Source organism: Artibeus jamaicensis, unplaced genomic scaffold, assembly GCF_021234435.1.
Source record: "Artibeus jamaicensis isolate MK-2021 breed Jamaican fruit bat unplaced genomic scaffold, CSHL_Jam_final scaffold_286, whole genome shotgun sequence".
Classification (NCBI taxonomy): domain Eukaryota; kingdom Metazoa; phylum Chordata; class Mammalia; order Chiroptera; family Phyllostomidae; genus Artibeus; species Artibeus jamaicensis.
The window spans coordinates 13,054,502-13,081,518 of NW_026522034.1; the positions used below are offsets into that span (position 1 = coordinate 13,054,502).

Consider the following 27,017-nt stretch of genomic DNA (forward strand, 5'->3'; position numbering starts at 1 on the left):
GTATTTGTCTTTCACTGCCTTCTTATTTCACTTAGCATAATGCTGTCCAGAGCCATCCATGCTGTCCTGAAGGGTAGGAGCTCCTTCTTTCTTTCTGCTGCATAGTATTCCATTGTGTAAATATGTTACAGGAAAGTGAAGCAACCAGACACTGAGGGATTCTGGAGTACAAGGTTTATTAACATGCACGGGCACAGAGGAGTCAGTCTGCAAATTCTGAGCCACAAACAAAGGATTCTTGGGGTTTATATAGTCTACGGGGTCTTCCTGTCTACATAGCAAAGCGAGATACAGAAGCGGAATGTGGAAGTTAGTTCTAGCTACATGGCAGAAGCAGAGTACAAAGGCTAAATGCGGAAATTAGTTCTAACCTTGGGGGTGCTAATCCTAGCCCTTGTGAATATCCTGCTGTTTGCTTTTCCAAAGGGGCCCATTGCTCCTCCTAGGGTGCTTGGGGTTTGGGTAAACAAAGGTTCTTCAAAGCTTCCCATATTAAATATACCACAGTTTTTTAATTTACTTATTTACTGATGGGCATTTAGGTTGCTTCCAACACTTGGCTATTGTACATTGTGCTGCTATGAACATTGGGGTGCATAGGTTCTTTTGAATTGCTGTTTCAGGATTCTTGGGGTATAATCCTAGCAGTGGAATTGCAGGGTTAAAAGGCAGTTCTATTTTTAGTTTATTGAGGGAATTCAATACTGTTTTCCATAGCGGCTGTACCAGTCTGCATTCCCATCAACAGTGTACCAGGGTTCCCTTTTCTATACGACCTTGCCAACACTTAGTATTTGTTGATTTGTTTATGATGGCCATTCTGACTGGTGTGAAGTGGTATATCATCGTGGTTTAATTTGTAACTTTGTGATGTCTAGTGATGTTGAGTATCCTTTCATATGTCTCTGGGCCCTCTGTATGTCCTCCTTGGAGTAGTGTCTGTTCAGGCTGTTTGACTTTTTAAAATTGAATTGTTTTTCTTCCTATAGTAGAGTCATATGAGTTCTTTATATATTTTGGAGATCAAGCCCTTGGTCCAAGGTATCATTGGGAAATATATTTTCCCATATGGTTTGTTCCATTTTCATTTTGCTGATGTTTTCTTTAGCTATGCAGAAGCTTTTAATTTTGATGAGATCCCATTTGTTTATTCTTTCCTTTAGGTCCCTTGCTTTAGGGGACATATTGGTGAAAATATTGCTGTGTGGAATATCTGAGATTTTCCTGTCTATATTCTCTTTCAGGACCTTTTGGTGTTGCTACTTATATTTAAGTCTTTAATCCACCTTGAGTTTATTTTTGTGTATGGTGTATATTGTTGGTTGAGTTTCATTTTTTTGCGTGTTGCTGCCCTGGTCTCCCAACTCCATTTGTTGAAGAGTCTGTTTTTATTGCATTTTATGCTCCTGCCCTCTTTGTTGAATATTAATTGACCATTGAGACATGGGTTTATTTCTAGGTGCTCTATTCTGATCCATAGATCTATGTGTCTATTATGCCAGTACAAGGCTGTTTTGATTACAGTGGCCTTGTAATATAGTTTGGTGTCAGGTATTGTGCTTCCTCCTACTCTGTTCTTTCTGAAAATTACTATGGCTATTTGGGGTCATTTAAAGTTCCATGTAAATTTTTGAAATGTTTGTTCTCTATCTGAAATATGTCATTGGTATTTTAATAGGGATTGTGTTGAATCTATAAGTTGCTTTCAGTAGTATGGACATTTTAATGATGTTAATTTTTCAATACATGAACACAGTGTATGCTTCAATTTGTTTGTGTCTTCCTTAATTTTCTTTAGTGTTGTGTAGTTTTCTGAGTACAGGCCTTTTACCTCCTTGGTTAGGTTTATTCCTAAGTATTTTATCTTTCTTGTTGCTATATCAAATGGAATTTTTTTTTCTGTTTTCTGTTTTGATATTTCATTGTTAGTGTATAAAAATACTTTTGATTTCTGAATACTGACTTTGCATCCTGCTGTTCTGCCAAATTCACTTATAGGTAGGGTAGTTTTTTTTTTTGTGGAGTCTGTAGGGTTATCTATGTACACTATCATGTCATCTGCAAACAATGACAGTTTTAATTCCTCCTTTCCAATTTCTGCGCCTTTTACTTCTTCTTGTCTGACTGCTGTCGCTAGAACTTTCAATATTATGTTGAATAGAAGTGGTGAAAGTGGACACCCTTAGTTTTTGTCTCTTTAGTATGGTGCTGGCTGTAGGTTTCTTATATATGGCCTTTACTATGTTGAGGTTAGCCATCTCTAACCCCTATTTACTGAGTGTTTTTATCATAAATGGGTTTTGAACCTTATCAAGCTTTCTCTGCATCTATTGATATGGTCATGTGATTTTTGTCGTTTCTTTTGTTTATGTGATGTATAACATTTGTTGATTTGCAAATATTTTAATTTCTTATGGGGTAAATGGTTTGCAAATGTTTTTTCCCATTCCACAGGTTGTCCTTTCATTTTGTTGATGTTTTCTTTTGCTGTGCAGAAGCTTTTTTACTCAATGTAGATCTACTTGTTTAGTTCTGATTTTTGGCCTTTGGTTTGGTGTCAAATGCAAAAAAATCACTGCTAGACCAATCTCAAGGAATTTACCCCCTATGTTTTCTTCTAGGGGTTTTATGGTTACAGGCCTTATGATCATCTTTAATTAATTTTAAGCTAATTTTTCTGAGGATAACTTTTAGAGCATAGGCAGCTAGAATTATTCCTTTGCATGTAGATACTCAGTCTTCCCAATACCATTTATTGAAGAGGCTATACTTTCCCCATTGTGTTTCTGGTGCCTTTGTCAAAAATTAATTAATCATATATGTGTGGGCTTATTTATGGGCTCTCTATTCTGTTCTATTGATTTGTGTATTTGTTTTTATGCTAGTATTACAATTACTATAGCTTTGTAGTATTGTTTGAAATCAGGAAGTATGATGCCTTCATCTTTCATTGACTACTCAGGGTCCTTTGTGGTTCCATACTAATTTTATGATTATTTTTTTCTATTTTTGTGAAAAATGCCATTGGAATTGTAATAAGGATTGTATTGAATCTATAGGTGGCTTTGAGTAGTGTGGGTATTTTACCAGTATTAATTTTTTTAATCCATTGACATGAAATATCTCTTCATTTATTTATCTTCTATTTCTTTCATCAATGTCTTATAGTTTTCAATATAGAGATTTTTTTTACCTCTTTGGATAAAATTATTTTTAAGTATTTTATTATTATTTTTATTTGCTATTGTAAATAAAATTGCCCTTTTAATTTCTCTTTCTGATAGTTAATCATTAGAGTATAAGAATGCAAAATATTTTGTATGGTGATTTTGTATTTTGTAACTCAATTTGTTAGTTATAACAATTGTTTTGGAGTCTTTAGTCTTTTCTATACAAAATATTATGTCATCTGCAAACAAAAATAGATTTATTTTTTCCCATTTGATTTAAATGCCATCTATTTTTTTTTTTTTTGCCTAATTGCTTTGGCCAGTACCTCTAGTATTATGTTCAAGAGAATTGGTAAGAATGGGCTTCCTTGGTTTTTTTTTTTTATCTTAGAAAACCAGTTTCAGCTTTTCATTGTTGAGAATGTTTTACTTTTAGCTGAGGGCTTATATATGGATTTATAATGTTGAGGTACTTTTTGCATAAAACTGATTTGTTGTTTTTTAATTAAAAAGGGATGTTTTTGTTCAGTGCTTTTCTACATCTTTTAAGATAATTATAATTTATATTTCATTTTGTTAATGTAATATATCATTTATTAATTTTCATGTTAAATTATCCTTACATTTCAGAAATAAATCTCACTAAATCATGTATATTCTTTTACTGTGATGTTGAATTCAGTTGGCTAATGTTTTCTTAAAAATTTTTGGGGGTATGTTCATCAGGGATATTGGCCTAAAATTATCATCTCTTGTGGTGTCCTTGTCAGGCATTGGTGCCAGGATGATGTTGACTTCATAAAATTATTTTGGAATTTTTATTTCCTTTTAAATTTTTGAAAGAATTTGAGAGGATTTGTATTAGTTCTCAAATAATATTTGATAGAATTAAACAGTGAAGCCAGCAGGTCCTAGGGTTTTCTCTGTTGGGGTGGGGAGCAAGGTGATTATGGATTTAATCCCCTTACTTGTAATTGGTCTGTTCAGATTTTCTATTTCTTCATGATTCAAAGTTGGTAGATTGTATTTTCTAGAAATTTGTTCATTTCTTCTAAATAATTCAATTTGTTGGTATATAATTGTTAATAGGAGTCTCTTATGATTCTTATTATCTCTATCAGTTATAATATTTTCTTTCATTTTTTATATTTGGATCTTTTTTCTTAGTCTGTCCAGAAGTTCATTTTACTTATTTTTTTAAATTCTTCATTTTGTTCATCTTTTCTATTGTCTTTCTAATCACTGTGTCATTTATTTATGCTCTGATCTTTTATCTTTGGGATTAGTTTGTCCTTTATGTAGTTCCTTGAGGTGTAATGTTAGGTTGTTTATTTGAAATATTTTTTTAAAGAAAATGTGGACATTACTGCTATAAAAATTCCTCTTACAAGTACTTTTGCCATATCTTATAAGTTTTGATATTTTATGTTTCCATTTGTTTTTCTCAAGATATTTTATATTTCCCTCTTGATTTCTTCTTAGGATCATAGGATATCAGCAGGATAGGATGTTGTTTAACTTTTAAGTATTTATAAATTTTTCTGTGATCTTTTGTAATTGATTTATAATTTTTTGGCATCTTGGTTTGAAAAGATGATTGGTATGATTTCAATCTTCTTATATTTTTTGACTTGTTTTGTCAGAGAATTTGTGATCTATCCTAGAGAATGCTACATGTGTATGCTTGAGAAGAATGGTTATTTTGCTGATGTTGGAAGAAATGCTTATATATATGTATGTTAGGTCCATCTGTATCCAATGTTTTCTTATTAATTTTCTGTCTGGATAATCTATCCACTAATAAAAGCAGGGTAATCAATCCTGCTGATATTGTTGTGTTGTTGTCTGCTTGTACCTTAGATCTCTTAATAGTTGCTTCATATATTTGGGTGCTCTGAAGTTGGGTGCATAACTATTTATAATTGTTATATCCAAAATAACAAAAATCCAGAGAGTCTCTGAGTCAGTGTATAATCAAGCCACTATCAACTTCAAGAAAATCTTAGAAGTGCTTTTCTTTGCTCACTTTGCCTTTCCCCTTGCTGTAGCAGATTTCTTATAGCTTGTAGAACATGTCATTTTATTCCTGTTATACCTTTGGATGATTTCTCAATCGGAAGCTCTCTTCCATAGGCCCTTCTCATCCTGTTACTCTATGTAAAGTATGTTCCCTCTTTGGTACTCAATATTTTTCACAATCTTTATACTTGTTTATTCAGTTTCTTCCACTGGACTGTGAGATCCATAAGGATAGTAATTGTCCCCGGAATAGATAGGTGCTCAATAAATATTTCTTGAGGGAATAATTATTTTGAAAAATTAAGTTTTTCTAAGTAGAATTTTTGGCATACGGTATGTATATTTTAGAAACTTTTGATATTAACTTTCAAGTTATCCGGAATAAAGATTATATCAATTTAAATTCCTGCTATTAATGTAGAAGACCATCCATTTAATAATATGTCCCATTTTTGGTGGGTGGCATATTATCTCTAAAATAATCTTTGCTGATTTTACATTGGTGTTATTTTAATTTTAAGTTTAGAAGCAAATTTTATCTTTTATATATTTATTGTTCATTTATTTTCTCTAAATTTGCTATTTATGTCCTTTGGTAATATTTTATTGTTATATTTAAATTAATTTCTAAGATCTTTTAATATATTAGGTATAGCTCTTTGTCTATTTGATATTTTGTACTTATTTTTCCTGTTTTTTATTGTATTTTAATTTTGTTTATTTTTAATACAAAGATTTTATAATTTTATGGTTTCCATTATAACCCTTACATTGGAATTGTCCTTACTAAGGCTAAATAAAATTACCAATAAACTTGTAGTTGTTACATTCAATGGGCACTTTTCAGACTTTATTTTATTTGATCTACTTAATTAAGAACAAAGCAATATAAGTCACAGTTTAGATGGTCTACATTAATTTGGAACATCTCTGCCATCTCTAAATTATAGCATAAAGTCATTAAAATTATAAATAAAATTAAGGGCCGCTCAGCAAATTTGTTTTTGGTAAAATTAAATGCAAGTCTTTGGGTAGAGGCCTTTCAGCAAATCCCTCTGTTTTTTTCTGATTTTGGAAATGAGCCAAATATTGTATAAATAAAGGAAGGACAGAAAGGGGGGAGGAAATGGAGGATGCAAGGGGCAGGGGAGGCTGGGATGGGAAAAATAGACAAAAAACTGTACTTGAAAAATAACTAAATAAAATTAAGAAAAAAAAAAACTAAATGGCAGACTTGAGTCACAGATAAAAATAAAGCCCTAGAGGGTGATAAAAAGTCAGAAGGCATAACAGGTAGAATTAAAAAATATGAGGCTCTGAAAAGATATATTAGTTTCCTATCGTTTCCATAAGAAAATTACCACAAACGGGGTTAAAATAACACTTTTATTCTCTCACAGCTGTAGAGCCCTGTCTCAGGTGTTGGCAGGGCTGTAATCCCTCTGAAACCTCTGAGGGAGGATTGTTTGTTGTTCTTCCAGTTTTTGGTATTTCTTGGTTCACTGTTTTGTGGCAACATAACTCCAATCCCTGCCCCCATGTCGCATGGCCACATGGCTCTCTATCTTTTTGTGTTCAAATTTTTCTCTTCTCTGATAGTACTGTCTTAACCTGATTACATTCACAAAGAGTTTGTTTCCAAATAAGATCTCATTCACAGGTGCTGGGAATTAGGACTTCAGCCTATCTTTTTGGTGTATGCAACTCAATCTATAACAGATGTGAACCAAATGAAGTGGAGACAGCTGAAATATGTGAGATTGCCAGAACAAAGGGTAAACACCAGACCATAACTAGACAAGACAGATTGGGTAGTGATTAGTTGGCTAGGTAGATCATCAGGGCAAAAGGATCATTGTGGATGTTAGTAAATATGATGAGAAAATGCTTTATGAAATTCTGCATAATTGTATTTGGAATTTCAATTAAATTTTAATGGATTATTTAGGCATATTAATTTGCTTCTATTTATAAGAGAATATAGAGGGCTGTTTACGATGATAGTTTGTAGTTTGGTATGTAATTAAGAGAGAAAGATCCAGTTTTTCATTATTTCATGGAGGAAAAATGATAAATATCAAAGATTAGGAAATTGCTCATTTAATTTAACTAAATTGGCAATTCGGTTTATGTCTATAGAAAATGTGACAAAATTTTACTGAAGCAGAGGCAGTAGAATTAATACAATACAGGCAATGTTATATTAACCCTATTAGTACTATGCTGTTTTTTTTTAAAGATTTTATTTATTTATCTTTAGAGGGGAAGGGAAGAAGAGAAGGAGAGAAACATCAATGTATGGTTGCATTTGTGCATCCCCTGCTGGGAACTGGCCTGCAGGGAACCTGCCTGCAACCTGGGCATGTGCCCTGAATACTATGCTGTTTTTGACATTTACTTCTTATTATAAATGGGATCAAAATAGACTCTGAAGATACTACATAAAATGTCAGAAATTTGACTATGAAATACACATACAGTATTTTATGGATGCAGTTGAGAAGAACACCAGACCTCAAAGAGACTGGTAAATAACCCAGTTTTCAAACCGTAGCTGATATTAAAACCTATGTTAATTCGATTATAAAATGACTATTGTTTTACTTAACTTTAGTAAATCTGAAAAAGATGTAACACAGTAGAATAGCGCTAACAAAGATTAGAGCAGAACAAGTTGAGATGTAGGGCAAGCATTGTGATTTCTAATCACATTCCTCTAATTACACCAAACAAGTTTTCACTGATCGCTGCCAAGAGACAGTCTGTTTTATGGGTTGGGTCAAAAACTGTGAAAAGTGATCATTTATTTGACTAAAATGATCTAGCTATGGTTATGACTAATGTATGTCAAATAATGGAAATTATTCAATGGTATTTTATAATTCTTAGAAGCAATATAGTATTAAAAATTTTAAAAATATTCTGGGTTAATGAAGTCATAATTATTGTTGAGATTGTCTATTACTTTTTCTCTTGTGATTATACTATATTTTAAACTCCATCTTTTCCTCTTTAACTTTTCTTAGACTACAGGAATATGTTTTTGCACATCTTTTGACCAATTTTCATTTTTCTGATAAAATTTTTGTGTTGAATATAAATTTAAAGTTTTATTTGTATCCCATATAGAATATAGGTCTATTTACAGTTTGCTAAATAGAGTTCCTGTTTTTCCAAACTTCTATTTAAAATTTTTATTTTCATTGGGGAATTCATTCCTATGTAGTTGTTAAGCAGAGTATGTAGTGATTACATCAAAAATTCATTTTATTTCACCTGATATATTTTATGACTCAACATTATTTGGCAAACTTTGGGTAAAACTGCATTCTGAAATTGTTGAAAATAAAAATATCCAGCATGCTATATTATAGATACATTAGTCACTTTTGGTTCTGAGTCCTAAAAATATAAGAAAGGAGTTTACGTGGATATGGACCTCAGAACTCAAAGTTTTTGAACAATATTAACTTTCTTTCAAGTCACATAAAATACATTAATGGAATACTGTCATTTATATTTTAGCAGTTGTTTTCTCCAACAATTGAAAATAGCCTGCAGCATTCTGAATTTTGCAATATAACTGTCTTTGATAGTAGGATGAAAAGAACAGAAATTGAAAACTCAAAAGCATTGACTTTAGCTATTAGAGAGCAGTTTACCTCATTTTTCTCTGATAAATTCTTTCTCAATTTGATGTTTCTAACAGTAGATCTCTCACTTGCAGCCATTGTCCATGAGTGTTCACCAAGTTAAAAATTGCTGGGAATACCACAGACGGAACATTGTAGTGAGAATTGCCTGTGATGTCATAGACCCTTGCGGGAGACTTCTAGAAGTGAGAGTCATACTAGAGACTAAACAAAAAAGATGCTTACTGAGTAAGTTGGGGTCCAACAAGAGTGTAATACAGGATTCAGTAATTTATGGATTACTTCTTTTCTGAGAGAGCTCAACAAAGTAACACTTAATGAAGGAGGGTAAAGGCTTAGCCATCTGGTACATTGTGATTATTGAAATTTGAAATTCACAAGTTTTATATATGGAAGAGAGTGATGAACATGACCAGCATATTTCAGCAGGGAGAAAAGAAATTCGAAAGAGAAGAATACCCAGCCAACCAATGGTAGACAAATCCCAACAGACTGAAGTATCGGAGAAAAAGAAACCCCTGTCCATGCCTCAATCATGTGACCTTAAAGCTACCCTTAATATTAGTAATATTTCTGGAGGCACAGACAACTATGAGTCTCTTAGATTATCTGCTCAACTTCAGCAAACTTGGACAAAGAGAAAGCATGTGCAAGATATGACTGATAAATCTCTGCAGACAGACAGTAATGTAGAAGAAAAAAAAGAAAGAAAGTCCATTGCTACAGCAGGGGTACCTGAAGAAAAGCCAGCTGCTATTGAAGAAGCAGCTCCTGAATTTCTAGAGAGTGTTCATGAAGCTGAAATTCCGCCAAGCAAACACTCAGCTCAATTCCAAATAGACAGATCTCAGCAGACCAGTTGTACTGGAGACTGGGCAATGATGTGCGTTCCTTGTGTGGAAAAAGTGGATAAAGAACAGCAGACCTACTTTGATGATCCAGAAATAATGGTTATTGGCAGACCAAGCAGTTCTTCCTTGAAGTCCAAGGAGGACGGGCAGAAACGTAAATCCTCAGGGAAGATTTTCATTACTGAACAACCTGTAACAAGTAGTAATGAAGAAATTAGGCGGAAGAGTATCAACAGATCTTCATTTAGTCAACAAATGAAAACAGGTACTCCAGTACTTTTAGATAAGCATGACTTTCCTGCTGAAGTACAGCCACCCAGTGTAGAAAAGATCCCTGCTGAAGTGCAGTCTCCACCAGCTGAGAAGACTCCTGCAGAAGAGGCCCCTGGTGAACTTCAAGCTCCACCCGCAGATGAGGCCCCTGCTAAGGTAGAGTCTACCCTTGCTGAAGAATCTCTTTTAGAAGTGCCTCCCTCTGAAGTTCAGCCTCCAATAGCTGAAGGGGCTCCTGTTGAAATACAGCCTTCCCAAGCTGAAGAAGCTCATACAGAGAAGGCCCCTGCTGAAGTTCAGACTCTACCAGCTGAGGAGGCCACTAAAGAACGGGCCCCTAAAGAAGAGGCCCCAGCTGAAGTAGCACCTACCCCTGATGTACAGGCTCTTTCAGAAGAGACTTATGTTTACACTAATCCTCCATTGACTGCAGATACTCCTGCATCAGAGGCCACAGAATTTCAACCTCCGCCACCTATAGAAGGCCCTGCAGAATGGATCCCAGCTGAACTTCAGCTTCCATTGGCCAAGGAGCTTCCTACTGAGGAGATCACTGCAGGAGAGGCCCCTCTCCAAGTTCAGACTCTAGTAACTGAGGACTTTCCTGAAGAAGAAGCACCAGCTAAAGTTCAGCCTCCACATGCTGAGGGGTTTCCTGCAGAAGAGGCCCCAGTTGAAGTTCAATCTCCACCTCCTGAGGGGTTCCCTGAACAAGAGGTCTCAGTTGAAGTTCAGTCTCCACCTGCTGAGGGGTTCCCTGAAGAAGAGGCCCCAGCTGCAGTTCAGACTACACCTGCTGAGGGGTTCCCTGCAGAAGAGGCCCCAGCTGCAGTTCAGTCTCCACCTGCTGAGGGGTTCCCTGCAGAAGAGGCCCCAGCTGAAGTTCAGTCTCCACCTGTTGAGGGGTTTCATGCAGAAGAGGCCCCAGCTGCAGTTCAGTCTCCACTAGCTGAGGGGTTCCCTGAAGAAGAAGCACCAGCTGAAGTTCAGTCTCCACCAGCTGAGGGCTTCCCTGAACAAGAGGCCCCAGCTGCAGTTCAGTCTCCACCTGCTGAAGGGTTCCCTGCAGAAGAGGCCCCAGCTGCAGTTCAGTCTCCACCTGCTGAGGGGTTCCCTGCAGAAGAGGCCCCAGCTGCAGTTCAGTCTCCACCTGCTGAGGGGTTCCCTGCAAAAGAGGCCCCAGCTGAAGTTCAGTCTCCACCTGTTGAGGGGTTTCATGCAGAAGAGGCCCCAGCTGTAGTTCAGTCTCCACCTGCTGAGGGCTTCCCTGCAGAAGAGGCCCCAGCTGCAGTTCAGTCTCCACCTGCTGAGGGGTTCCCTGAAGAAGAGGCCCCAGCTGCAGTTCAGTCTCCACCTGCTGAGGGGTTCCCTGCAGAAGAGGCCCCAGCTGCAGTTCAGTCTCCACCTGCTGAGGGCTTCCCTGCAGAAGAAGCCCCAGCTGAAGTTCAGTCTCCACCTGCTGAGGGGTTCCCTGCAGAAGAGGCCCCAGCTGCAGTTCAGTCTCCACCTGCTGAGGGCTTCCCTGCAGAAGAGGCCCCAGTTAAAGTTCAGTCTCCACCTGCTGAGGGCTTCCCTGCAGAAGAGGCACCAGTTGAAGTTCAGTCTCCACCTGCTGAGGGGTTCCCTGCAGAAGAGGCCCCAGCTGAAGTTCAGTCTCCACCTGCTGAGGGGTTCCCTGCAGAAGAGGCCCCAGTTGAAGTTCAGTCTCCACCTGCTGAGGGGTTTCCTGCAGAAGAGGCCTCAGTTAAAGAGGCCTCAGTTAAAGTTCAGTCTCCACCAGCTGAGGGCTTCCCTGAAGAGGCCCCAGCCGCAGTTCAGTCTCCACCTGCTGAGAAGGCCTCTGCAGAAGAGACTTATGCTGAACTGCAGTTTCTACCGACCCAAGAAACTACTTCAGAAATGGTCCTTGTTGACAAACAACCCCCATCATCTGAAGAGGCCTCTGTCACACGCATCTCTGTAAAAGATTCCCCAGGTGCTGCTCAGCCTCCACTATCTGAAGAAGCCCCTGCGGATGAAGCTCTGGTAGAGAATGTGTCTATGGAATATCAATCTTCCAAGACAATAGATGTCCCAGTGGTAAAATCAGAATCAGCAACTTTAAAAGATGAACCCAAATCTGGAGAGCCTTTAACACTGGAATCTTCCTGAAGAGGTGTCTAATATAGAGAAAGAACAGGTTTCTCCTGTTGAAATGGAGGGTGACATCCATATGGATCTAAAATAGAGGCCTCTTTCCCAGCTATAGGGAGGTCTTAACTAAGCTATTAGAGACTAGGGGGTTCTGGAAGGACATACTTTGCAAAAAGATAGTCATTTGAAAGTAGCTTTGTGAATAAGGAAATGAAAGAAAACCCCAAGATGTGAACTGCTGGTTGGAGAATGAACAATAAAAACAAGTGGTTTGAAATTACTTGTTATTTTTCATTTAGTCTAGAGTGTGTAAAATAACTATTTTCAAATAAGTTTATGATTGCAATAATTGCTTAAGATATCCTCTTTGACAAGGAGAAAATATACAGCCATATTTTCTTTTCTCTACATGTAGCTTGTAGTAAAAAAAGGCATTTTCTTTGGTTCCTTTATCTATTTTAAGTTCCTTGAGTCTGAGTCACCCATCTAAAGTTATGTGCTATTTTCCTTCTCAGTAAATTCTTCACATCTCTTATTCTCTTTCTATTTGATTCTTTGTGAGACAGACATTGCTATCCTGTATTCACCCCTATTTTCTTGCACATTTTACATTTCGATGTCTAGATAGGGAAACCTATTTTCTTTGTAAAAATCTTCATAGATAACCATGGGTGAATATTTTTTAAAATGTGTAAACATAAAGAAACATATACTTAGATTGCCTTGAGCGCATATTCTTATTTAGTTTTGATTTCATTTCAAGTTACAATGGGATGAGTTCTTACGAAGCTTGGCTTATGTTTTTGCACTCTGAACTTGTGACAAAAAACTTAGTTAAATTACTATAGTATAAGCTATTGACAGTTTTAAAGAGTAATTATGGATTATTATCTATTATTAAAGGACATCTTGATTTTTATGATTATAGCAAAATTTGGGAAAATATTTTGTATAATTACAGTGTTCTAAATTTGATGTTCTAAAATGATGAGATGATTCTTATAAGAATTTTAATTTGATATATGTATTTCTTTGTTTAGTGAAAACTCTAGGTTGATGATTCTAAAAGGTGTTAAGCTTTGATGCATTATAGTTTTTATGTGTACCAGTCACCCCTGCTCACATAAAGGATTGGTCCCAGGCCCCCCACAGATGCCAAAATCCAAGAATGCTCAAGTCCCATATGTAAAATGGTATAGTACAAAATGTAGCTGGCCCTCCATACCTGTGAATTCCCAATTACAGATCGAAAATACTGTTTTTGATTGTAGTTGATTAAATTCACAAATGAGGAAGGCATAGTATGGAGGGTTAAATACATGTTGTTGTTTTTTAGAATATGTGACCAAATTTGAGATTGAAGAACATTATTCTAGGCTTGATGGGGGTTGCTGTTTTGATATTTTCAAGACTATTTTATTTTATGTTTTCTGAGATACTCAAAATTCAGTTAAAATTATTTTGTCTAAATTTGCAGATTTTTTAAAAATTTTAGATATTCTATTGTGGCTTTTTTCCATTGTTTTTTTTTTAATTATTTTGGATTTGCTTTTTTATCCAGCTTTATTGAGATATAATTGATTTATAACATTGTATAAATTTAAGTTATACAATGTGATGATTTGCTGCATGTAACTTTGTGAAATATTTGCCTCAATGAAGTTAAAATATCCATCGTGTGATATAATTACAACTTTTTAGTTGGTGAGATAATTTAAGGTCTACTCTCTTATCAACTTTCAAGTATATAATATAGAAAGTATCCAGCCATGTAATATGAAAAATAGAGACATTTACTGAAGAAGATACAAGATACAAGAAACATTGTATATAGGACCATGACACCTCACTTCTCTTCAAAGTAGGCCTCTTGGGACCTCACACAGTTCTCCCAGTGTCTCTTCCACTGTTCAAAACACTCTGCAAGATTCTTTTTTGGGATCACCATCAGCTGCCCTGTCACACAAGTCTTTTCCTGAACCTCATAGATGGTCTGAAATCTTTTCCCTTTCAAAGGTGGTTTTAGTTTTGGGAAAAGCGAGAAGTCACAGGGCTGCAAATCTGACCTGTATCGGGGCTAAATCACCTGGATGATTTGATGTTTCATTTAAAAACTATGCAGGAGATGGGATGCATGAGTGGGCATGTTGTGATGAAGATGCCAATCACCAGTTGCCCATAGCTGTGTCATTTTTATTGTATTTCATTTTTCAACCAATGAAGAACATTGAGATAATACTTCTTACTAATTGTTTGGCCTGGAGGGGCATACTCGTGATGGACAACATCTTCCCAATCAAAAACATCCAGTTAATATGGTCTTGATCTTGTTGCTGTTTTGTGTGTGGAGAACCAGGCAACTTCCACTGGGGCGACTGGACCTTTGTTTCTGGGTCTTAGCCATGGACCCACACTTCATCTCAGGTTATGACCTTCTTGAGGAAATTTGGTTCATTGTTAGCAGTTTGAATCAAGTCATTAGCAACTGCAGCACAATGTTTCTTCTGCTCTGGCAGCAGAAGCCATAGAATGAATTTTGCCATGGCACATTTTATGCCAAGATCCTGCGTCAAAATCTTGGACACAGTATTTTTTGAAATACACATATCCAAAGATCAGCTTCTAGCAGTCTTCTTGGCACTAACAGTCTCCAGTGTTTGTTGATTGCAGCCAGTACACGTATGATATTCTCAGGTGGTTCTGCTTGTTGCAGGCCTTCCAGAACGTGGATCATTTCAATAGATTCTTGACCATCTTTGAAGCATTTGTGCCACACTTTTATTTGCGCTGCATTCATTGCGTTGTCTCCAAAGTCTTCTGAATCATCCAGGTAGTTTCCTCGGAGGAATGTTCAAGCTTAATGCAAAATTTGATGCAGATTCTTTGCTCTACTCACTCAGTCATTTTGAATGCAACAACCACACAGTATATATGCTCACTCAATGGCATCTACTGTCCCCACTGACTAGTACAGTGAAATCATTCATGTTAACTACAGGACAGTCATACACGTTAACTATAACTAAGTACAGTTAATGCATGCATGTTCCAGTGCATTCTCCTTGGCTGCCAGGTTACATCAATGTTGTGCAAACCATTCTCTTTATATTAACAATGGCTGGACTTTTACTGGACATACCTTGTGTAATACATACTCACCATTTGGCACACCAGATGCTCAGAACTTACTCATAACTGGAAGTTGTACCCTTCAACCAATATCTCCCATTTCCCCTACCCCTTAACTCCTAGGAACCACTATTCTACTCTTTGTTTTTATGAGTTTTTAGATTCCACACAAAAATGATATCATATAATATTTGTCTTTCTTTGTCTGACTTATTTCATTTAACATAATACCCTGAGGGTCCATCCATGTTGTCACCAATAACAAGATTTTCTTTTTTTAAAAATTATTATTATTAGGACTGAACATTATACCATTGTGTATATGTATACCACATCTTGTTTATCCATCTATCCACTGATAAAAAGTTAGGTTGTTTTCATACCCTGGCTATTATAATGCTGCAATGAATGGGAAAGTACAGATATCTCTTTTAGGTGATAATTTTACTTCATTTGGAATTAAATAAGATTGCTAAATCATATGGTAGCTCCACTTTCAATTTCTTGAGGAACCTTAATTCTATTTTTATAATGGCTATACCAGTTTAGATTTCCATTGGCAGTGTGCAAGTGTTCCCAATTCTCTACAGTCTCTCCAGCATCTGTTTTGTTTGTCTTTTTGACAATAGACATCCTAACATATGTGAGTTGATATCTTATTTTGGTTGTGATTTGCATTTCCTGGTAATTAGTGATGTTAGGTATATTGGGTTTTTTTTTTGGCTATAAAGTTGAATGAATTCCTTATATGTTTTGAATATTAACTCATTATCAGATATGTACCTTGCAAATATGTTTTCCCATTCCAAAGGTTGCCTTTTCATTTCGTTGATAGATTCTTTTGCTGTGTGATAGAATCTTAATTGGATGTAGTTTCACTTGTTCATTTTTGGTTTTGTTGCCAATGTCAAGAACATTACCCCCTTTTTTCTTCTTTTGGGAGTTTTATGGCTTCAGGTCTTATGTTCAAGTCTTTAATCTAATTTGAGTTGGTTTTTGTGCATGGTATATAATAAGGGTTCAGTTTTATTGTTTTGCTTATGGTTATCCAACTTTTCCAGTCTTATTTAGTGTATAGACTACATTTTTTTCACTGTGTAATTTTCATATGTTTGTTAAAAATTAATCATACATGCAAGGGTTTATTTCTAAGCTCTATGTTCCATCAATCTATGTGTCCATTTTAGTGGCATTAATATACTTTTTTTCACTATTATAGCTTTGTAGTATAGTTTGAAATCAGGAAGTGTAATGCCTCTACCTTTGTTCTTTTTTTGCAAAGTGGCTTTGGCTATTTTGGGTCTTTTGTGATTCCATAATTTTTAGAATTTCTATTTCTGTTCCTGTAAAATGCAATTGCAATTTTGATAGGCATTGCATTCAATCTATAGAGATCACTTTGGGTGGTATGAACATTTTAAAAATATTATTTTTTCAATTTCATATTTTGAAGATGGCATATTTTTAAATTTATTTGTGTTGTCTTCAGTTTGTTTCATCAATGTCTTATAGTTTTCAGTGTAGAGACATTTCATCTCTCAGGTTAATTTGTTCCTAAGTATTTTATTGTTTTTGATTGTATTGTAAATGAGACCATTTTCTTAATTTTTCTTTCCAACAATTTATTTTTATTGTATAGAAACTCAAGTGATTTTTGTGTTTATTTTGTATTCTCCAACTTTACTGAATTGATTTATTCTAACAATTTTTAGTGAAGCTTTTAGAATTTTCTATGTAAAATATACAACTTTCAAAGAGACCATTTTACTTTTTCCATTCCAATTTAGATGCCTTTTATATATTTTTCTTGACTAGTTGCTCTGACTGGGTCTTCCAGTAATATATTGAATAAAGTGGCAAGAGTAGGAATCTCTGTCTTGTTTATGATCTCAGAGAAAAAGCCTTCAGTTTTTCATCTTTGAATATGTTAGCTGTGGGCTTGTCATATATAATGAGGAGCTCTCCTTCTATATATAATTTGCCGAGGGTTTTTTTAAATCATGAGAAGATGTTGATTTTGCCAAATGCTGCATCTACTGAGATGGTCAAATGATTAACGACTGTTCCTTTGTTTGCTATAGTTCTCTGGGACTTGTGAACACTGACTTTGTTGGCTTTCAAAAGTAGGCAATTTAGAGGCCCAGTCTTTAGGTGGCAGCCTTAAAAGTTGGGGCACCAGATCTGTGGAGCAAATCCTCACCATCCAGGAAGAAGCAGGAGTGTCCAGTTCCCTTCCTTATCATGTCTAGGGGTAGAATTGATGGCAAGAGTATATCTCAGAATTTCTCATGTTTCAAGTATTCTCTTATTCATCTGATGTATAGGAGTCGCTTAGCTAGTTTCTGAAATTCTCTCAATATGTCACTGTATACTTGGTGCATATGTGGGAGGAGGGACATTCAGAAAACTTCTATATCACTATCTTCTCTGGGCTCCATGTGTGACTTTAGCTGAGAAAAATTTCTATGGGAAAGTTTTTAAATAAAATTCAAGTTTTTTCATAGATATAGGTATATTTGTATTATTTGTTATAACATTGTTACAATTTTTATGTCTATAGGAAATGTAATAATATTCTTTCTCTAATTATGGTATACTTGTTGATGCCTTACATCAATATTGGTAAATGATATCTTCTCTCTCTGTCTCTTTCCCTCTCTTTTCCCCACCAAATCAGTCTGGCTTGAGGTTTATCAGTTTTACTGATCTTATCAAAGAATCAGTGTTTGGTTACACTTATTTATCTATTTGGTTTTTCATATATTTTATTGATTATGCTATTACAGTTGTCCCATTTTTCCTTCCATCTTGTATCTCCCCTCCTGCCCACATTCCCCCCTTAGTTAATGCCCATGGGTCATTCATGCAATTTCTTTGACTTCTCCGTTTTACATACTATTCCTAACCTCCCAATGTCTGTTTTGTACCTACCATTTACACTTCTTATTCCCTGTAACTTGTCCCCCATTCTACCCTGACCCCTTACCCACTGATAATCCTCCATGTGATCTCTATTTCTGTGATTCTCTTCCTGTTCTAGTTGTTTACTTAGTTTGTTTTTGTTTTTCTAGGTTTAGTTGTTGATAGTTGTGAGTTTGTTGTCATTTAACTATTCATATTTTTATCTTCTTTTCCTTAGATAAGTCCCTTTAACATTTCATATAATAAGAGCTTGGTGATGATGAACTCCTTTAACTTGACCTTATCTGGGAAGCACTTTATCTGCCCTTCCATTCTAAATGATAGTTTTGCTGGATAGAGTAATCTTGGATGTAGGTCCTTGCCTTTCCTGACTTGAAATACTTCTTTCCAGCCCCTTCTTGCCTGTAAGGTTTCTTTTGAGAACTCAGCTGATAGTTTTATGGGAACTCCTTTGTAGGTAACTGTCTCCTTTTCTCTTGCTGCCTTTAAGATTCTCTTCTTATTTTTGATCTTGGGTAATATAATTATGATGTGCCGTGATATGTGCTTCCTTGGGTCCAACTTCTTTGGGACTCTCTGGGCTTCCTAGAATTGCTGGAAGTCTATTTCCTTTGCCAGATTTAGGAAGTTTTTCTTCATTATTTGTTCAAATAAGTTTTTCATTTCTTGCTCTTTCTTTTATCCTTCTGGTACTCCTATGATTTGGATGTTGGAATATTTAAAGTTATCCTGGAAGTCCCTAAGCCTCTCCTCATTTTTCTGAATTCTTGTTCCTTCATTCTGTTCTGGTTGGCTGTTTACTTCTTCCTTCTGGTCCAAATCATTGATTTGAGTTCCAGTGTCCTTTCTGTCATTGTTGGTTCCCTGTATATTTCACTTTTCATAGCCTTCACTTTTGCCTCTATTTTGTTACCATAATCAACCAATTCTGTGAGCATTCTGATTACCAGTGTTTTAAACTGTGCATCTGATATATTGGCTATCTCTTCATCACTTAGTGTGTTTTTCCTGAAGGTTTAAACTGTTCTTTCATTTGGGCCATTTTTTTGTCTTGGTGCACCTGTTACACAGTGAGGAGCAGAGCCTTAAGTATTTGCCAGTGCAGGGCAACCCACATCACTGTGTTGTGGCACTGTACATTGGGGAGGACTCAGAGAGGGAACAATGCTGCTTGCTCTGCTCTTGGTGGGCTTTCTGCTACCCACAAACAAATTGGGCCCTTCTGGTGGCTGATTCCCAGGTGGGTGGTTTTGTATACATTCTAGGACTCATGGGTCTCTCCAACAAATTCTCCTATGAGGCTGGGAGTTTCTCTTGTGCCCACAACCTCTACAGGTTTTTTTTTTTTTTTAGTCACTGGTTTTGAGGCTTTATTTCCCTGCTCTGGAACCCTGGGTTGTGTGGTCTATCTCACTCTCCAGTTGTTTCTCCTGGTTTATCCACACAAAAATGTGAGACAGCCTGATTCACCAGCCAGTGCCTCACCTGTCCAGGTCCTCCAGCTGCCAACTTGCCATGAGTCCTCTCCACCCCAGCTGCCAATCTCTGCCCCTTTTACTGGTCTGAATAAATGTTTCTTCTTTAACTCCTTGGTTGTCAGACTTCCGTATAGTTTAATTTTCTGTCAGTTCTAGTTGTTTTTGTTTTTAAATGTGTTCTTGTCCTTCTTTTGGTTGTGTGAGGAGGCACAGTGTATCTACTTATGCTTCCATCTTGGCCAGAAGTCCTGTGTGTGTGTTTTTTTTCTATTCCATTGACATCTGGGCTCATTTTTATTAATTCTACTTTTCTTTTTACTTAACTTTTTACGTACTCTGATTCTAGGTTATTTTCTGGATAAAATATGGTATCATTAATTGAGTCTTTACTTTTCTACCATGGTACTTTAGTGCTTCATATTTCTCTCTGAGCAATGTTTAGTGTAGTTTATAAATCCCAATAACCTTATGCTTTCATTGTTATTCAGTTAAAATATTTTGTAATTTTGTGTTTGATTTCATTTTTATTTTTTAAGATTTTATTTATGGTTTGGCAAAGATGGAGGTGTAGGTAGAAACCCTTCACTTCCTTGCACAACCAAAAGGAGGATAACAACCAATCTAAAATCAATAGACAACCAGAAGTGTCAGAAAAATCAAGCTGCATTGAACTCGAACAACCAAGGAATTAAAGAAACAGTTAACCATCTCAGTCAGGGCACATGCCTGGGTTGCAGGCCAATTCCCAGCAGGGAATGCAGGAGAGACAACCATACATTGATATTTCTCTCTCTCTCCTTCCCTTCCCCTCTAAAGATAAATAAATAAAATCTTTAAAAAAAAGAAACAGTTAACCAGAACAAGGTTAACTGTCCTCTCCATCTAAACCAGTAAGGCTGCAGATGGAGAGAACCTGCAGTGAGGCAGCAGACCCCATGGGTGGGGCTGACTGAATGGGAAACTGAGATTTAGAGCTGATGGTGAACTATGGTGGGTGCCACGGTGGGAAGAACTCCCAGTCTCACACCACAGTTCGTTGGAAAGTGGAGCTAGAGACAAGCAGGAGATATGCATTGTTCCCTCTCATCCCCCTCCCCCACAGGGAGCATAGCAGCACAGCAAGGAGGGTTGCTCTGCCATGGTAAATAACTAAGGCCACACACCCTTACAACTTAACAGTAGCCACAAGACAAAGAGATAGGGCCCAAATGAAAGAACAGAGCAAAACTTCAGAAAGAGAGCTAAGTGTTGGGGAGATAGCTAACCTATCTGATGGAGAATTCAAAGCCCTGGTAATCAAAATGCTCACAGAACTGATTGAGCTTGGTCAAAAAATGAAGAAACAACAAATGAAAAATACCCAAAATGAAATAAAAACAAAATATTCAGGAAACCAACAGTGACAGGAAGGAAACCAGGACTCAAAGCAATGATTTGGAACAAAAGAAAAAAAAATCTAACCAGAACAGAATGAAGAAACAAGAATTCAAAAAAATGAAGAGAGACTTAGGAATCTCTGGGACAACTTGAAATGTTCCAATATCTGAATTATAAAGGTTCCAGAAGGAGCAAGAAATTGAAAACTTATTTGAACAAATAATGAAGGAAAACTCCCCCAATATGGCAAAGGAAATAGACTTCCAGGAAGTCCAAAAAGCCCAGAGGGACTCAAAGATGAACACACCAAGGCACATCATCATTAAGTTACCCTAGATTAAAGATAAAAAGAGAATCTTAAAAGCAGCAAGAGGAAAGAAGAAAGTTACCTACAAAGAAGTGCCCAAAAGACTATCAGCTGATTTCTCAAAAGGAACCTTATAGGCAAGAATAGGCTGGAAAGCAGTATTTGAAGTCATGAAAGGCAAGGACCTACATCCAAAATTACTTTATCCAGCAAAGCTTTCATTTACAATGGAAGGACAGATAGAGTGCTTCCCAGGTAGGTTAAGTTAAAGCAGTTCATCATCACCAAGCCATTATTATATGAAATGTTAAAGGAACTTATCTAAGAAAAAGGAGATCAAAACTATGAACAGTAAAATGACAACAAACTCACAGCTATCAACAAATTAACCTAAATAAAAAAGAAAAACAATGAAAACAAAAACTAAGCAAACAACTAGAACAAGAAGAGAATCAGAGAAATGGACATTATGTGGGGGATTTCAGTGTGGAGGAGGAAAAGGGGGGAAAGGTACAGGGAAGAAGAAGCATAATTGGTAGGCATAAAGTAGACAGGGTCAAAATGGTATAAAGAACAGAGAACTCAAAGAACTTATATGTACAACCCATGGACATGAACTAAGGGGGTATGCTGGAGGGTTGGGGAGTGTAGGGCGGTAAGGGGATAAAGGGAAAAAATTGAGAAAACTATAATAGCATAATCAATAAAATATACTTAAGAAAAGATTTTATTTATTTACTTTTAAAGACCAAGACAGAGAAAAATGGGGAGAAACATCAGTCTGTGGTGTGCCCCACACTGGGGACCTGGCCTGCAACCCAGGCATGTGCCCTGACTGGGATTTGAACCAGTGACACTTTGGTTTGCAGGCTGGCATTCAATCCACTGAGTCACACCAGCCGAGGCTGTTTTTGATTTAATTTTTGATGTATAAGTTACCAAACAATATATTATTTAATTTCCAAATATTTGGGATTTTTCACATTTGTTTATTAATTTTTCATTTAATTACTTTTTGTTATAAAATACATTTTGTTTAATTTGACCTTTGAAATTTATTGGCTTGTTTAATGGCCCAGCATTTGACCTATTTTGGTAAGTGCTCTGTGTTATAAAATATTCTATTATTTGAGGGTTCTATAAATGTTAGTTTATAATCAACAATTTGTTGAAGGTGTTGTTCAGTTCTTTTATATCATTCCTCATTTTCCATATACCTGTTCTAGAGATTATTGAGAGACATATTGATATCCCTGACTGTAATTGTGAATTTGTCTGTTTCCCCTTAAATTTCTATCAGTTTTAGCTTCATGTATCTTGAAGCTTTGCTATGAGCTATAAAACTGTTTAGAATTATTATCTTCTTGATAAACCTCTTTTTATCCCTGGTAATGGCTTCTCCTCAGTAACATTGTCACTTTACTTTAGGTGCTTAATATCCTTCTGTTTTCTTATTGTGGCCATTATTTGCTTTTTCTATTCTAGTCTTTCTTCTAAATAACATTTCCTATATTGGCAGAGTTATGTTTAAAATCACAAGTCTGCTCATGCAGTCACTTGCTTACAAAAATAAAACCTATATTCCTTAAAATGATAGTTGTGGTCATTTATAAGCTACTGTAACTTACTTTGTATCACCCTCATTCAATATAGGGTGAGGGAATAAAGTGGAGGTTAAGATCATGACTGTCAGTTTGCAAATCTTGACTCCATCATTTATGAGCTCTTTGGCTAGTTCAGGTTAAATAAGCTCCCTGTTCAATTTACTTACCTGAATAACCAGCATAATAAGAACAACGACTAATCACTAGAATTGCTGTGAAGCACAGCATAGTTAATCCATAGTAAATTCTTTGAACAGCACCTACACAGTGACAAATGCTTGTTCTGGTTCTCCTTATTTAATTCCCCTCTGTCCATTCTGTCTTGAACCTGTTCCAATCAGGCTTTGACTCCCACCGCTCTGCTGATCCTGATGTTGTAGAGGCCCATGGTGATCACTGCCAAATCCCATAGGTAATCATCCTCATCATATTTAATCCAACAGCATCTTTTGTTAGGCCTGGAATTAGATAAAAGTAGCCAAGAGGAACCCGAGGCAGGCACCAGACTGTCTCAGCAAGGAAGATAGAAAAGTAAAGAAAGTACAAAGAGTGCTGAACAAGATAAACCACTTGTGCATGACCTTGTCTTTGCATGACCTTGTCTTTGCAGAAAAGTATCCATTGTTGCAAGCAGAGAACATAGCCATGTGTGTTCTCTCGAGATAGCCAATTGCTAACAGCTACCTCTGCTTCTGTATTTGCTTGCTTGCTCACCCCAATAAAAACCCTAGGCTGTAAGCACCAGGTGCGACTCTCATTTGCAGCCATTTTGGCACTGTGTCTCCGGACACCTCGAGAGTTCACCCCTGCGCAGGTAAAGCTTTGGACAATAAAGTTCCATCTTAAACTCCTGAAAGCTTCCAACCATTTGTTGCTCGCCTTGGTGGATGCTACACTTTTAATAGTGGATTGATACTCTCTCCCTTGATGTATTTTTCCTTCTTTGCTTTCAGGATGCCTTCCTTCCAATTTATTGGCTAATTCTTTTTAGTTTTCTTTGCTCACCTCCCCACCCCCATCTCCTAACTTCCTAGTGCTGAAGAATCCAAGGTTTTTGTACCTGCATCTCCCTTTTCTCTTCTCCCATCTTGTACATTTGCTTCCTCAGTAAATTCGTTTAATCCTGTGGCTCAAATTCCGTTTTAATCATCTGATGGTTTCCCTATCTATCCAGGCAGACTTCTCAGGCAGTCTGGTCAAAACCTTTACTCGTTGACTGATAGATACCTTTCCACTACAAAAGTGCTATAATTTCACAATAGCCAGAATCTTATTTTCATCTTCATTAGTGTCTTTTTTTTGTACCTGAGATAACAAAACTCATTTTCAGAAAATAATGGAGTATGAAAGAAGGGAATACTGATGGGGCACATTGCATCCAGAGAAGTGCAGTTCTGCAAGAAAAGGCAGAAGAAAAGGATAAGAAGAAGTGTGGAAGAAGGCCTTGCTCGGAGCATATTGTGGTATCATAATATTGAAATGTGCTCCATTAATTTAGAGTGTCATGTAGCTAAGTAGGAGGAGGTTGGATAGGGTTTCTATTTCCCCTCACCAGAACTCCAAGATCCAGGCCTGAAAAAGAGAACTTGAGGTTACTTTTCAGATCATAGGAAATATTTCTAAGATGGACCAGCAACCAGATATAATTCTCAAACCATCCCAAAATTTACTATTAAAGCCAACTGCACAAATTGAGCTGGCAAAACCTAAACACAGTTCTGAGAATGTAAAGACATTGGTATCTCTCTTTTCAATAGCAATATGAATGCAATTTAAATTTTAAGCTCTTGGTTATTAGAATGACCCTTTAATTTGACACAAGAAATTTATTTTAAAGTGCTTTCCTTTCTATTATGGTTTATCACTGAACTCACATGTGCAATCCCACTTATGCCTGGAAAGAGACTGAACAAATTGTTATACAGTCATGATTGCTAATATTATTGTTTACTTGGCTAGGATGTAGTAGTACCCAGGTATTACACGAGATACTTACCTAAGTGCTGCTGTGATGGTAGTTTGTAATGTGGATGATAGCTAAAATAAGTCGACTTTAAGTAAAGGAAATTATCCTTAATAATGCGGGTGAGCCTCAACCAATCAGTTGAAAGGTATAGAGCAGAGATTTCCCAGTGAGGAAATTTTGCTTTAAAACTGAAACATCAATGGCTTCCTCAGTGTCTAACCTGCTACAGTAGCTTATGCTGTGGATTTTTTTACTTGCCCGCCCCCACAATCATGAGAGCCAATTGTGTTTATGTATGTATTATACATGTGATGCGCATTTATAATAAAGGACATTATATCTTTTGATTCTATTTCTCAGGAGAACCCTCACTGATATAATGGTTATCTTTGAGTTTGGGATTATGAAAAATTTTTACTTTTCATTTTTCTGTTTACCACATTGTCCTTAATCGACATCTATTACTGTTTAAATAACAGAAGATGAACTGGGTTTAATATATCTCCCTCGTTTAGGAACTCAAAAAAATTCTAAAAATTAGACTCCAAAATTAAAGTGGCAACATGAGAAATTGTAACTTTTGTCTGTACTAGAGAGATTTTTTCTTTTTTAAAAATACTTTATTGTTATTCTATTATAGTTGCTCCAATTTTTCCCTCTTTGTCCTCCTCTGCCCAGCTCACCCCCACTTCCACAGTCATTTCCCCACTCTGTCATCCATGTCCATGGCTAGTCTCTTCCCCTTCTTTCAACCTTTGTCCACCCCACCTCTGGTCTCTGTCAGTCTGTGTCTACTAGAGAGGTTCTTGCATGAAACTTTAGGCCAGCCCAAATTATGTATTTGGAGTTACAAACAAATCTTGATATTTTTTCCCTAAAGCTTGTTTAAAAATGTCAGCCTGGGAATTTGGGACCAGAAAGACTCTATGGCTTTGGTTGAGAACTGGCAGAGAAACAAAAAAATAAAAACAAATTACTAACAAAACAACAACAAAACAAATGAAAACAATATCCAAGTAATATCACAGAATAAATCATATTTTCATATTACTGACTCATTTCCTTTTTGATGATATTTCTAAACTAGCAGATTAGGAAAATAGTTAGGCTTAGTGTATCCTGACTTTGAGAATTGATGAAATTTCTTTTGATAACTGGAAAATATGGAAAATTGTGGCTAGATGTTATTTGATGTAGATGTTGAGCTATTGAACCCACAAGATAAAATCTTTAATTAATGCACTTTTATTGGGAGTGAAAGGAAAATGGATTGAAATTTATTATGCAGATAAAATAATGTTACTCACTGACTAAGTGACTAGAAGTCAATCTTAGTAGAGAAAGGTACATTTCACATGGTCTCAGCCTGGAAATCTAGGTATCTGTGTATGCCATTTGCTAAAAATGGGAAAATAGACACAGAAACATGTTAGGGAAGATAAATTAGAGACAACAGTTTTAAGTTTAAATACTCTGAGTTTTAGGTATTTTTAAGACACCCCGTTGGATATATTCAGTAGACGACAAAAATGTTTTCTGTATGTAGCTCAGGAATTCCCAAATGCCACATGTGGCTCCAACAGTCACATTTAGGTCTAAACAAGCATCAGTGATTTTAAAGGTAAAGAATATGTCTGAGATAATACATTTTGAGGAATAGTTTTTGAATGGGAGAGAATGAGTATATTTATATGGTAAGGAGAAAAGGCTGGTAGGTAGAAATATGTTAAAGCTCTATTATTGGGAATAAAAAAAAGGAAAAAAGTTATATTCTATTTTAGAGGGCCAAATGAAGAAGAATAGTGAGAATAATATTCAGAGTACCTTACTAATGTAAAGCAGGGCTTCTTCCTGCTTTACATTAAAAATAAGAATAAGAATAAAGAAGTAAGAATAGATATTGGGAAGAAAGGAGTTAAAGCAGCAGGCCTGTGATTCATTTCTGTACTGATTACCATGGTGAGGCTTTCAGGGAAAGAAAAGAAGGCAGATGACTAGGTCTCATCTCCCTGTAAACATGGTAACTGATCTTTTGGGTAAATAGGCAAATAATGTTTGTCAGGAGGAGAGTCTTTATCTATGGAATGTCCTTTATAGACTGCCCTTGGCTCAGAATTATTTATGAAAATGCATCT

At 36.2% G+C, this 27,017-nt stretch overlaps 1 protein-coding gene across 1 annotated transcript; it reads left to right on the forward strand.

Annotated features, from left to right (window-relative positions):
* The first annotated feature begins 9,231 nt into the window (after positions 1-9,231).
* On the forward strand, positions 9,232-12,117 carry FSCB (fibrous sheath CABYR binding protein). Its single transcript, XM_053656808.1, has 3 exons — positions 9,232-10,081; positions 10,160-11,703; positions 11,767-12,117. Exons 1-3 carry the CDS (start codon positions 9,232-9,234, stop codon positions 12,115-12,117), a joined length of 2,745 nt encoding a protein of 914 aa, XP_053512783.1.
* Positions 12,118-27,017: the final 14,900 nt, after the last annotated feature.

Coding starts and splice junctions, on each gene's coding strand:
- FSCB (XM_053656808.1), top strand. CDS start 9,232: ATGGAAGAGAGTGATGAACATGACCAGCATATTTCAGCAGGGAGAAAA. Junction 10,082..10,159: donor TCCTGCAGAAGAGGCCCCTG/GTGAACTTCAAG, acceptor CTCTTTTAGAAG/TGCCTCCCTCTGAAGTTCAG. Junction 11,704..11,766: donor AGGGGTTTCCTGCAGAAGAG/GCCTCAGTTAAA, acceptor TTCCCTGAAGAG/GCCCCAGCCGCAGTTCAGTC.